Consider the following 13,916-nt stretch of genomic DNA (forward strand, 5'->3'; position numbering starts at 1 on the left):
AAACTATTCTGTGATTCTATGATTCCATTCTATATCTTGACTCATAGGCTGCCCACCATTCCTGCAAGAAATGCTGAGATTTAAGAAATTTCTGAAAAGCGATGACCCTGAGTACTGAACTTTTATACCAGATGACTTGTTAACGTAACAGCTTCAGCCTTGTCTACTAAAACTCAAAATCCTACCCGGATAAAACCTGGGAAAGAAGGAACATTGTTAGGTCATATAGTCCAACATCTTAAAGAACCAAAGGTATTAAGAAAGAAGATAATAATGTTCGAATTAATTGGAGCATCATAGAGAAAGATTAAAAGACAATTTTTAACTCTTTTATATGTGGGAATAAATTCAGTTTTAGTGCTACTGAAGTATCGTAGGAAGGCTGTCGTAAGTGGGATGAAAATATAATTTGTAACCAGTTTAAGGAAGGCTCAGCAGAGAAAGGGATGATCTCCATCAGTTCTGTCCCCAGCCACTGACAACTGCAGAACAGGGAGGCAATTCATTAAACTCTTCCTGCGGTCGAAAGAGGGAAGGGGATTTCATCATTGTGGGGAATTTCAATAAACATTATTCTTCCCGGGCTGTTCTTGGAATTCATTCCCAATTTACTCATTGCCCAAAATATTGCATGTAACGTTGGAGAGTTTCATGCAGAGCTCCTCTGGAGAGAGAGAGAGTGAGGGATGATTATTTTATTATTACTGTAATGCAGCAGTTCATGGACAAGGGACCCTGCTGTGCTATGATCCCTGCAGACACAGAACAAAACTGATCCTGCTCCAGAGAGTTTGCAATCTAAATATAAGGCAAAAGGTAGCAGCTAGAGGCAGAAAAAGGGTGCGCACATACATGCACAAACACAGACGTTAATGGGGAAGAATACTGAAGAATACAAAAGGCAACAACCTTAACATCCCCCTTTGTTATGTCTTTGTAGGAAACACATGAAAGTACGGTTTTGAAGGGGAGTTTCAAAGAAGATAATGAGGTTTTCTTTGGCTATTTGTGTGAAGCCCCATCCAACAGAACAGGAAAAAAATGCGAAGGTGCTCCTTTGAAAAATCTAAAAAGCGGTTCATGCAGTTTGGGATCAGATGCTGCTCACAGGAGATGGTGCATTTCTGCAGAGCGAATAATAGAGAGAGATCCTCTGAAAGGTTTTACAAATGAAGAGAAAGGCAGGTAGGGTTGACGCAATACAGAAATGGAAGAGGCAGACTGAGCTGCTTCAAGACATGGTTGTGCCACTTCAAGCCACTTGGAGTGAAAGTGACTGCACAGTCCCGTCACTTCTCTTGCCTTGCACTGCTGTGGGATGGCTTTGATGCTTGACAGCTCAGAGCCCTAAAACAGAGAGAAAACTAACCCAGCTAAAGGAATTACTAGTTTTCAGTTAGTTTAAACCCTTAAGCAGTCTTGCTGCTGGCTAGGCAAGCACTTACATCAGTGTAAAGCATAAGGAAAAGGAAGGAGCATGTAGCTGTGGCCAGAGGAACCAACTGCCTTTTTGGCAAGTAGCTATCGCAGTGGCTCTGCTCCGGCTGTATTATACAGGAAGAACCTGAAGGACTGGGAGCTATCACTCGAGAGACCTGGAATTTTTAAGGTTTGGGATATTAGTGGCCCCAGCTGTCCATCACACCCATCTGCTGGGGTTTGCAGCTCTTGCAGGGAGGGAGAGCAGAGGCTCACACCTCAGGCTGCTGGTCCCCAGCTTTCCACAGACAAAGGACGGCTTCTGCCAAAAGAGGGAGTCCTGCCCTTCCCACCATCCGTCTGCATGCTCCTATTTTCCTCCCTTCTGCTCATCGTAGTGTTTGGCTCAGAGAACTGATCTGGTCAAAAACTATGCATTTCATTTCCCAGACCTGGCTAGCCACATCACCAGGTGAACGGTGCTCCTTGGTGCGAGGAAGAGAGTAGGAGAGTGATGTCCCTAATGACTGTAGCGTGGATTTGTGTCAGTTAAAACGGTCTGGTGTCTCTGCCATCTCAGGAAACGGAGGGGCATATCAGATGAGAGTCAGAAAGACCCTACGTACCGAAACTGTCTGCATAGTTGAGCGTCATAGCCTTGCTTACTGCACTCAGTAGGAAGCTCCATCTCAACTGGAAATCCGATGCCAGTTTTATGAACTCCTCTTTACTCCTGCTTGGCTGCAGGTAGAGAAAAAAATTCCTTAATGATAAAGTTGATTAAAAGAATTCCTTATCGTGTTGCAGAGTATTTCCCTGTACAAACTGGATACAAAGGTGGAACAAGCAGGTTTTTGGTTAGAATTGTAAAATAACTTAGGTTGAAAGGCATCTTTGGACATCATCTAATCCAACCTCTTGTCCAAAGCATGGCCAACTTAGTTCAGGCCTTGTGCAGCCCAGGTTCTGAATACCTCCAAGATGGAGGTTCCACAGCTCTTCCCACGCTTAACTACTGTCGTGGTTTTGTTTTTTTTTTCTTTTTCCTTTTTATCTACTGGAAATGTTCTTTCGTGCAACTTGTGTCTATTGCCTTATGCCCTATAACTGTGAACCCCCAGGAACACTCTGCTCTGTCTTCTGTATGCCAGACCATGAGGTAGCTGAGGGTTCTATAAGATGAAGGCGCCACAGAACTACAAAATACTATTCTTAATTTAAAAAAATAAAATTAAATAAGCAAGCTAAAGAAGTACAGTTTATCCTGCTGCTTCAGAAAAAAACCCCAAACTTTAACCACCACCCAGACCGAAGTTAATTGGTCTGGCAACCACCTGAATGCAGTGGTGCCATCAAGCTACTGCTAATTCTGAGTCAGTGATGGAACAGGGGTGGTAGAGTTGATAACTTATGGAAAGGTGCGTATGCGAGGATGATCATACTTCAGCCTTTCACAAGAACTAGAGACATTGCACTAGAAATTATCACTGTCCTACCACCTGCTAAAAGCCAACAGTTTCATGAATCAATGATTTCAGGAATCATGAAGTGTTCTTTTCATTTTTACTAACATTTTTCTTCTAAATTTTGGTTTCTTAGGGACTGTTACGTGTCTAAGAAATGAGAGCAGATACTGAAACCGCCTAAGTGGATATATGCACAGAATTATGCTTGTAGTTGTTTTCACAGATGGAATTTTTGTTTGACAATTAATTCCCCCTTTTTCTGCAGCGTGCGTAAATCGTATTTATGCAAATCTGCAATCTGGTCAGGTTCTAGTGTACAATGCAGCTCCTGCAGACTAGTGACAGTCAGCATGTAGCAGGATCAATGATGTGATCACTCTTTCTTTTCTGAAATTATTAAATTAATTTTATACCTGAATGACAAAAGCCTGAAGATTTGAAGACACACAATTCAGGAGAACCCGAATATCTGTAGAAGGTGCCAGCAAAGACATTAAGTCATTCAAACCTATGAAACATAGAAGGGAGATCATTACTTGAAGTGATTGCCTTGCTTTTTGGCTTGTTTCTGCAGTTTTTTGCTATTTTTTTCTTTTATCTTTAGCTTAAAATATATGAAGACATTTGTTTATAGCATTTTGATTAATATAATTATACTACTCCTTTAGTGAGGAATAGTACCCTACTTTGAAATCAGTCAGAATTCACGTTTCTCTCCCTTTCCACCATATCTGCGCTGACCTAGTCATCACGGCAAAGGTGGCAAGAATGAACACTTCCAATGTGAAAGCTGGCATTTGGTTGTATGTAATACCAACTTACTTCTCTGGGATTTTATGTGGTTGAGAAAAAAAAACCAAACTTGGTTTATCTGCTGAGGGGGAGAAAACAGTTTTAAAACAGTAACAGAAAATGCAGAATATTCTGTAGACCAACAGAACTATAGATAATATTGCCACGTATCAGTGCAGCTCTTCCCCCAAAAGACTGGAACCTACCACCCAGTGCCAAAAGGTACATCACTATTGCACCTCTCTGAATTTATACCCTTTTAACTGAGACATCTTCCTTCAAGAAGGCATATGGATAGAGTCTGTGAAACCTTGCTTATTATAAACAACAGTTTAGAAAGGCAACAAAAACAGAGAATGCAATAAATCCACCTTGGAAAGAGGAAGAGCATCATTAATATAACAAGCAAATGTAGTAAGAGCTCTCTGCACAGTGGTTTTGTTTTAAGATGTATGTAAATGTTTAAATGGTTCTCCTGACGGTTCTGTGAAGAAGGCAAATTATTATCCCTAGTGAAAGCAGTCACAGGAAGGCTGTGGCACACCCCTGACAGCACGCGAGCCGGTGGTGGGCCAGCCACAAAGAGCCGAGGTTTCTCCCATCAGTTCTGCGCACAGCCTGGTCCAACTTGCCCGTCTCTGGCTAATAATTTAAATGGCAGCCCATTGATCTAAAAATTAATTTGCCATTATGTTCCCATCCTTTTTCATTAAGCTGGCAAATGCATTATGTCACGGCTGCATACAAACTGTGTATTTTACTGCTTACAGCAGCACATTGATTCCACAGGCCGCAATACAGCAGAAGGACGCGAAAGCCGAAAGGCCAATAGTCCTCGTCCAGTTCAGCATACGATATTTTAAACTCTGGCCACAAGAAATTGCTTTGTGTACTTCGATTAATAACAGAGGAAAACGTGAAATGCTACTCTTGGAAGCTTCTTTTTTGTCAAAGAAAATGATAAAAATATTAATAACCCCATTTGTCAACCTCCTTCTAAAAGATACGTCATTCAGTAACACAAACCCCACTCCTGCTGCCATAGAAAGCTTTAAGAGAGAGTCAAAATGGAAAACATTTCATTCTTTTTAAAGTTGAGAGGATAACATTACATGCTCCATTCGCAATTTTACTGGCTCTTTTCCAGTACTCTGGCTTACAGCGAGACTGTAATTCCCATTAGGGCGGATGCCATGAATAAACAAGAGGAAATGCTGGAGCTTTAACAATGGCAAGCAAGGGCTTAAGTGGATAGACAAAATATAGCAAAAAAGTATTACATTTGAGTTCTATGTCATTCTGCAGCTCCTCCGGATTCCTAAACTTCTTTTGAAAGAGGTTTCCAGGCAGATCCAGAAATCCCTGATCGATGACAGCATGCAAGTCTGATCGCAGAACAGTGACTTTGCTGTTGCTGTTCAAGACTGTTCTCATTGTCTATAGATAATAAGAAAACAGTTAATGCCTTTCATTTTCTCAAGCCCTTAACTCAGTCAAAAAGCTGTCCTTATTCAATACTAGACTTTATATAACCAGTCTCCAAACTGGGGAAAAAAAAGAATAAATCAAAGGAGATTAATCTTAAGTTGTCTTCAAGAGTTTTTTGTTCTGGAAGATACTCTTTTCAATGACACTCTGTGGTGTTGTCTGTGATGGAGCGGACAAGGCTAACATGCTTGAAGTATGTGGGCAATTTCCTGGGCAATTGCTTTCGCCTAGAGTTATTATAGTTACGCCAAATAACAGTATTATGTCTAAAACATGGAATGGTGCTTCAGGGCCAACTTTCCCTCAATGTTACCTGTCCTTAGTACATGTTTCAATTAAATTCAAAGGCAGGTTTTCTCAAGTTGCCCAAACCTTTGAGAAGGTAAAAATAACATCAGAAATATGGTGTTAGTTAAAATAATATTAGCTGGGATTTTATCCCATTTATCTGCTTCTGAGTCATTTGTGAATGAATCTGGCTCCATATTTGTCCCAAAAATTTTTACTCATATAGGTATTGCAAACAATTTTAAGCCTAACATTTGATACTCATCTCTTCACTTTTTTTTTTTATTTAATTGTTAATATCAAACAGTATTGCTTCAGATTCTTGATGAAATTATGAAAACAGTGAAGGAAATTAAACCTGAATCCATTAAAACTTGTTAATTGACGTCTCTTACTTCCATACTGAAATCAGTGGGATCCTAAAGCCTTTGCTGAATTTTGGGCTTTTATATGAATAATCCAAGTCCAGTTTGGCCTTCCAGAGGAAAAGTACTTTTTGTAAAGTTCAGAAAAACTTCAGAATTCATAAATGTTTTAACAAATCCCATTCACCAGCTGCTTACCATGACCCCACAGGCAGCAGGAAATGCGTCTCCCCTTTTGTTTGCACACATAATTCCCAATCTGGCCATTTTTCTTTTTCATCATTCTGCCAGCTTTACTGAAATACCAAAAGCACTCTGATCCTCACTCAGTAATCCCCTTCAGCTGAGTGAAAGATGAAGTCCGTTTTCTTATTGTACTTGGAGTTTCCAGTGTCAGAAGAAGACCTGCTGCTTGCAACAAGAACACACGACCCCAAAGCTGGGAACTACCGGGCTGGTACTTCTAGGATGCTACTACCAGCCGGCTCCATGCCCCAGTGTTCTAGCCTAGCGCCTTTAGCCATTGCACTTCACTATAGCAAATATAATTCTCTAAATGACTTAGAGTCAGCTCTGACAACATCTAAATAGAGCTTACCAGAGGCAGGAATCAGCCCCAGGAAACAAGCAGCATCATATTCACATTCCTTTCTCACAGGGAATTTGCACCTTTTTATGCTCTAATTACTTCTGCATGTCCAGGTAGTAGCAGCTATCAGCCTGCTCTATCTACACATGATGGGAAAGTTACTTTTTTTTCTTTTGAATGCTGACCCTACCAAAATTGTTCCTATTTTCTCACCAGGTGGCTAAATTATTGCAAAGTACTCTACAAAGGACGGTGCGGTTACACCATTCGGAGGCTGCAGCTGCGCAGCAGCTGGGTAGTACTTCTCATTAGGAGCACTGTCACCTGCTTTGACCATCTAGTTGAAATTCAAGGTGCATTTTAGACAGAAAAAAACTGAGCAGCATTATTAGAAATATCAAATGGCTCCTATGTGAGAAGATTAAATAAACTTCAACTTCAGATAGAAATAACTGAGGAAGAAAGTGATGGAGGTTTGCAGGGGGAATTGCATGAAGAAGGGCAGAAATTTTAAACCTGATAAAAGAAAGTACTTTTCCACACAACAAATAATAAAACCTTGGAACTCACTACCCCAAGATGTTGTGGATGCCAAAATCAAGCTGTTAAATACCAAGGTGTAGATATAAACTTCATCTCAGATTGCTGGAAGCCAGGAGAGTACAATGGAGGAGGAGTGAGGTATCACTTGCTCTACTCATACCCACTTCATATGAGCATCTGATGAGGGCCACCAGGGGAAAGGGGATAAGTGCCCACACAAGCCTAGGACTGGGTCTGACTGACTAAAACACTCAGCGGTTCTTTCTGAGAGATGTCCACCTCCCCATGAAGCACCTGCGTGTTTCTCACAGGTTGGAAATTTTAAACACCTATGGTGTTCAGCTAGTCATCTTCTGGTGTGCTTCGGGCAGGGGGATGCACTTGCAGGAGAACGTTTAGCTGGTGTGTGTTCCCTGCCCTGTTTCGCTGGAGCCCAGTGTTCATGGCTTTGGCCAATCTCTAACAGAAGTTGTAATAGAAGCTGTGTGACTGCTGAAAGACTACGGGGATGCTCATTTACAAGACTTACATAATTTCCCTTATTGAAAATATTGTTTTTAAATTGCCAATGGGACTAATCATCAGGTACGCTGGAACCCCTTTGCCCTTCCCTTGTATTTTAAAGAGGCTCTAGAGAAGTTGCAAACATCATGCACACATGAGAGCAGTGCCAAGAGCTCATTAGCACGAACAAGAACCAGGCTTAGAATGTGCTTAGCTGTAAGTGTAGATCTGACCCCAATTCTCTGGTCTGCTACGTTCACTTTGTGCCAGTTAAACAGCAGAAAGGGGATACAGAGCAGCCGGAGGCTGCCGCTAGAGGATTACCCCAACTAGGCTGAAATTCTCTTGCCCTAAATCTTGAGGGTGTAAATTCAGTGTTGGCTCTCTGCAGCTTTTCCGCACATTAGGAATAGGTAGGGAAGAAGCAAAAAGCTGCAACCAGCCCCTTGACAACATGGCTCGAGCACAAGAAGGATGATGTAAAGTCTGGGTACGTAAATCAAATGCAAATGACTGGGAATAGCTGGCGCTTGCAGTCTTGCTGGATCACGTTCTTCAATGCATAAGAAATACTTTTTAGAAGCACATGAAGCTGAGCTCTTCAAGTGTTTAGTATCTCCAAGGGCTGCTGCAATAAATGGGAACTGCAAGTGCTCAACTGTTCACAGAAGTCACCCTTTTGCCTGTGTTAGCACACCTATGCATGTTTGTGCATTATTATTTTTATTTTTTAAACTTTTTTAAAGTGAGGTGTGTATTTTGTGTGCTGTTGCTGATGAAGTTTTCCCAGAAAGAAACGCTACATTTATTAAGGAAGAATGTGACAGTCCAAGAAGCCACAGTTGCCTGCCTTCCTCCCCTTTATTGTGCGGACACAGTATAGTGATTTAAGCCAGGCAGCATGTTGGGAAAATCTTGTACTTGCTGTTTGAAGGAGAGGAGAGAATATACCACCTCTTTTCTTCTGCTTTCTTCCCCATTCGTGACCTATCTCTTCTGTTGTGGCCTGGACGACCTCAAACCCCAAGGTTTTGGAAGTATCCAAGGCCACTAATGGAAGGAACGCTGCAGGGAGGGTCCAGCCCCTCGTAATAATGCAGCACGGAATGAAACAATTTACCTTGCACTGTTCAAATGGTTAAAAATGCAGCTCCTGGATGCACCTCTGTAGCTGAGAAGAATGATACTGTAGAGCGAAAAGCAGGCAGAGATACCAATTGTTAGAGAGATTTTAGTCTCTTTCTTTCCAAGGAAAAAAGCCAATCTGCGTGATGACCCTAAGGAGGAAAGTTCAGAGGATGCTTCCCTGCAGCACACCTTCCAACGTTGTCTGGTCAGAGGATGGAGAAGATTTTGCCAGCTGATCCCTGGGATCCATGAAAAAGGTGAGGGTCTTGTGCCCTTAAAGACTTTGTGGCCTGCTCCCAGGCCATGGAGCTTCTCTGCAGCCACCAGATGAATGATTTCCCTTGTGCAGGCCGCTGTAGCGTGCCTCAGAGAGGGTGGTCAGGATGCTACGTAAAACCAATTTTAGAATAACTCCAGCATGTGCTATGACTGGCTTTTGCATGGCTGGGCAAAGATACTGGAAACCGTCATCTGACCCTTCCGGCTACTGGGAGGTTCTCCTCTCCATGGGGGACCATTGACTATATCTCAGAGGCTTTCACAGAATCCAGAGGGAGGAAAAGGCCCCCTCAGCATACTTACAGTGTGGGAAAAGATGGGTAGGAGGGTGAGAATTATGTGGACCATGGTCAGTGTACAGATAAGAACAGCTGTGCTGCTGCTGTTGGCCTACGACAGAGCATCTCATAAATACTCCAAACTGCAGATGGGCTCCTTGCGTGAATGAGATGCCCAACTTCTTTGTTTTGTGGATTCTGGAACATACCTTAGCCATGTTAGAAAGGTCTGTCTTTCTCCTGAGTCTTTTTATAAACAATGTAACTTCTGTTAAGGAAGAAGAGGCAGATATTGCATATCATTAATATTTTACAGTCTAAAAGACGTTAATGGAGACAGGTCCTAGGGGAGCAACAGGCTAACGGAGGGCACAGCATGGCCACTGAGCCAGCGTTATGGGCTGGGCTGGGGACCGTCGCAGTTTAAAGCTTGCAAGCAGAAGCTGCCCAGCTCACCACTCTTCCTTGACTGCAAATCTGTTAACCCATGACACACAGGAAAAGCACTTCCAATATTCTTTTACATTAAATACTTCTTAATCAAGACTCATACTCTTTTACATGTATGGATTAAGGTGAACGAAAGCAACGTTAATTCTAAACCTCCTGTATTTTGTTTAGAGGGTTTACATTTCCACCTTTATGCATCTATAATTCTGCAGCACTGTTAATAGGAGTTGGTTTCTTTGGTTCTATTTTCTTCTGTTTATAATGTGCTGTAATTATGACAATCATGATCCAATAATAGTCCTTTTAAGAATAAAATATAAAATAACATTCTTACTTAAGGGAAATCGACTATAAAGCAGCTTACAAACTTCTGTAGACAGGCAATGGTTTTCAAGTGAAAATTTCTGTTTCCCTGAAGTTTGCACAATCCAGAAAGACTAGGATGTGTATACAAATGGTCACAGCTGACTAATTACATATAATTCCATGCACACACATGTTAAAAACACATTACAAAGTTTGCTCTGTCAGATGTTCAAATGTAAGAAATGCCAGAATTAAGATCGTCTGCAAGTCTTCCTTGAGGGTTTGAATGCTAATACAATGTTTTGCCTACACAGGAGCCCAGCTTTACCACTGAGGAGTTGGTCTTCACTCAGTGAGCAAATGAGCAACATTATGTTTTAGTCAGAATCTTCAGTATCATATATAAATATATGTATGTATGTACCTATTTACAAACACACACATATACACACAACTTTGTATAGTACAGATTTTTTTCAAGTCCTCCTTTAATAGCAGTCATAGTTTCACTATGGGTTTTCTTTCCTTTATATTGAACTGTGCTATAGCCATTAATTAATTTATCTGCATAAAACCACTTGCAAGGTGAAGAGACAGAACAATACCTAAACTTCAGAGGGCAGACTGTATATTATTCAGTCATCTACACAGCCAAAGTGATTATGGCAAGAGATAGATCTTTAAAAATATTCAAGTACACTTTATTTTACCATGAATTTGGAATAATTTTGGCTTAAATTTGTCCTCACACATTATCTGAGACTTTATTTATAACTGTATCTCAACCAACTCTAGTCCTCACTACTATCAAAGTTGCATCAGCTAAAAAGTTTTAAAAATAATTTCTGTAAGAGTCTTGTAACACAATCTTCTCTGCAGTTTAAGGAAATAGTATTTTATGAAAATCTCTTTAATTACTCAAACATACCTTCAGACTTGGATGTTTGGAGCAGTAATGGAAACTCTTGCAAAGCATTAAGTAGCCAAAGTTCAACATTTTTACTGAACAATCTGATTGACTTCATGTGTTGCACAGGCACCTCCTCCAGGAAATCGTGAAGTAGGATGTTCTCCATTTCCTAGAATACAAATTCATGGAGCTTCACATGACTGGGGTACTGCCGATATTTACAGCAGCATGAAACAAAATTGTATTGGTAGTTTAAATGTAAATGTAGAGAAGCCTGTTTTCTTTCTTCCAATTAAGTAATAGCTAAGCTATATTTATTAGCAGAAGGAAAAAGATCCTAAAAATAAATGTAGTTTCAATACTTAATGACCTGCTGTAAATAAGGATCAAATTCTTTTGATCAGAAAACTGCATTTCTATGTGGAATGTCACCAAGAAATGCAGTAGTGTTCTCAAAGGAAAAATAACTCTCGGAATTTGGAAAACAGTTATCAGTCGAAATTTCAGTCACATAACCTCATGCCAGAACCACAGACCATGTTTATAACAGCATACTCTATTGATATTAGGGACTTTCAAAGTAATATATAGCAGCAAAAGTTATCTCAAATTCCCCTGTCTCCTTAAAAAATCCCAAAGAGTCCAAAGCACAGACTTGAGGTACAAACGAAAAATCCCACTGTACAGCATGCAAGAAACAGCTGGCCCTTTTCCTCAGGTAGAACTACCAAAAAGACACCTAATAACATAATTACAACAAAGAAGTATGTCTATGGTACCTTGAATAGCTGCCTATCATAGCTTTTGAACAGCTGGCATACATCTGGCAAGGACATCAGTGCTATTCTTTCAGGCTGCAGAGACCTCCAGAATGACATGATACAGTCTTCCACCTGTCGCACAAAGTCCTTTATGAATTTGCACTTGTGAAATGTGAAGTGTGATTCAGTAAAACAACACACACAAGCCCAGAAGCAAAAGAATGATGGTGGAGCTGGACTCGAACTGGCCCCGTCCTGGCCGGGCTCCAGTGTAAGTGGAAGCATCCTGGGGCAACAAGCTGAACCTCACAAGGCAGCGTAAAAAAGAGGAGAGAAAGAACTGTATCATGGATATGTGGATTTAGTGAAAGATATGTGTCCATGACCTTGTGTTTTGTGCTGGGCTCAGACCTGCTCAGGATATGTCTAACCTAATATAGAATGAAGCAAATTCTTGGAGCATGTTGTGTTAATTAAGAATTCCCCAATAATTTGACTGAATGCTCCTTTTGTCTATAAATGATCATCTACCTTAGATCCAACCATCAAGTAAATAAGCTACACAGAAACAATTTTACCCTTAGAGTTGTTTGCTGTCGTCAGAATGAGGGTTACTAAAGCAAAAGCATACCTTGTCAAGCTCTTTATTTCTCACCATACGTAAAATATCTTGACAATGGCTGTAGTACTCATTGGCAAGCAGCACAACCTGGAGAAGGTGACCAAAAAGAGGGTACAAAAAGATCACACAGGCAAAGAGCTAACAACTCACTTGCTGACCAAATACTTAAACGTACCGTTTCGTAGGGGTATTTCTTCCCTAGCTCTTGCTCCCAAAGATAGAATCTGCTGAATTCAGGCCAAGGGTACTGAAATCTCTCTTGTTCAGTCTTCGGATAAATGACAGATGGAGAAGAGTGCAAATTCTTGCTCTCAATGCACCAGAATTTATTTTGAATAGTAAAAAAAAAAAAAAAAAAATCACAATTAACTTGTCAGTTCTGTTAAAGGTATGAAGTACTTTCTTGAAATTGCATAACATGATGTTTTAATACGATGTATTTCTTCAGAGGAATGCTTGTCCTTTTTTTTTAGAAAGTAGGGGTGGAGGAAATAAACAAGCACAGCTGACTAAATATTTAAATCCTAAAGAGTACATTAATTTCTTTTTAAAACCAATGAATATTTAATGCTATACATGTCTTCCACAGCTATTTTCTATTGCGCTCAAGTCACAGTTGTAACCTGAATAAGGCTGCAGATAGTTGGCTCTGCCGTTGAGGTGACAGCACATTTCTCATCAACTGTCATTACATCCACTTCAGAGCACTCATTACCGCACCCAAGTGCTCCGTAAAAATAAGACAGACGTCCAGTCCCTCCTCTTTCCCTCCCTTTGGTCCACATAAGTCTGTTGCTCATGCTCATGTCCCGCCGTCCCGTGGCAGCACGCTTATGGGAGAGCGGCCACAGGTCAGCCTCGCGCCTGCCCTCCGGGGTGAGCAGGGGTTGCGCTCTCTTTTCTTAATCATTTCCTCGTATTTAAATACTTACCGTGCCGGTGGAGTCTGAGCACATTGAAAAGACGCCAGCTCAGCAGCGTGAGGATCTCTTCCCGTGGGCCTCAGGCAAGGAAGCTTGTGCCCCACTAACTCCCCTAATATTCAAAACCTGAGCTGTCAGCCACAATTTCCGTTCTCAGCACAGATAAAATTATTTGAGCTGATGTTAAGGCAACAAAAATATTTAGCTACCAGGTGAAAGAGGAGTGGGGGAGGCAAGCATTTAGTGGGATTACACGGACAAATATTATTTCAAAGAATATGATGGGTTAACTGTATTTCATCAAAGCATATTATATAGCAGTTCTAATTAAACACACAGAGAGACATTTTGTTAAGTCTAACGTATCCAAAACTCACTGTTCTTTTTTTTTGGCTGTTGCTCTTGTAACCAGCTGCATCTCCAGAATGGCAGGCGTTTCCACTGTGGCAAAATATACAACAGAAAAAAAACCTTTAAAAAGCTCACCGATTTATTCTGTATTTAGTAAGAAAATGAGCTCAAATTGGATGGAGTGCACTAGGCTGGATCATTGTGTTTGGGAAACAAACACCGTTCTCCTCCTGTCATTCAGCAGCTCCATGATTTGCTATCGAGTCTGAAGACCCATTTCTTAATTTTAAGATTAAAAATGAACCGATCGTTATAAAGACAGCAAGGTATTAGCCATTTAACAGTGTGATGATTTCCAACTTCTTGCAAAATCGTGGCTTTGTATTTGTAGCTGCAGTTTGTTTGGAATGATGATAATAATAATCGTAAACATGAAAGTGTAAGCATCCTCGTG

The 13,916-nt window shown here is 40.8% G+C and overlaps 1 protein-coding gene across 1 annotated transcript; it reads right to left on the reverse strand.

Moving 5' to 3' along the window:
* Positions 1–185: 185 nt before the first annotated feature.
* RFX8 (RFX family member 8, lacking RFX DNA binding domain) lies at positions 186–13,552 on the reverse strand (the record flags this gene model as incomplete). The annotated part of the gene is made up of 10 exons (XM_010295495.1): positions 186–196; positions 2,046–2,160; positions 3,299–3,393; positions 4,958–5,114; positions 9,349–9,407; positions 10,824–10,974; positions 11,585–11,698; positions 12,198–12,275; positions 12,364–12,492; positions 13,489–13,552. Coding segments are annotated over 10 exons (973 nt in total), but the record flags the coding sequence as incomplete, so codon positions are not given.
* Between the last annotated feature and the right edge of the window lie 364 nt (positions 13,553–13,916).

This window comes from Phaethon lepturus, unplaced genomic scaffold, assembly GCF_000687285.1.
Source record: "Phaethon lepturus isolate BGI_N335 unplaced genomic scaffold, ASM68728v1 scaffold50599, whole genome shotgun sequence".
Classification (NCBI taxonomy): Eukaryota; Metazoa; Chordata; class Aves; order Phaethontiformes; family Phaethontidae; genus Phaethon; species Phaethon lepturus.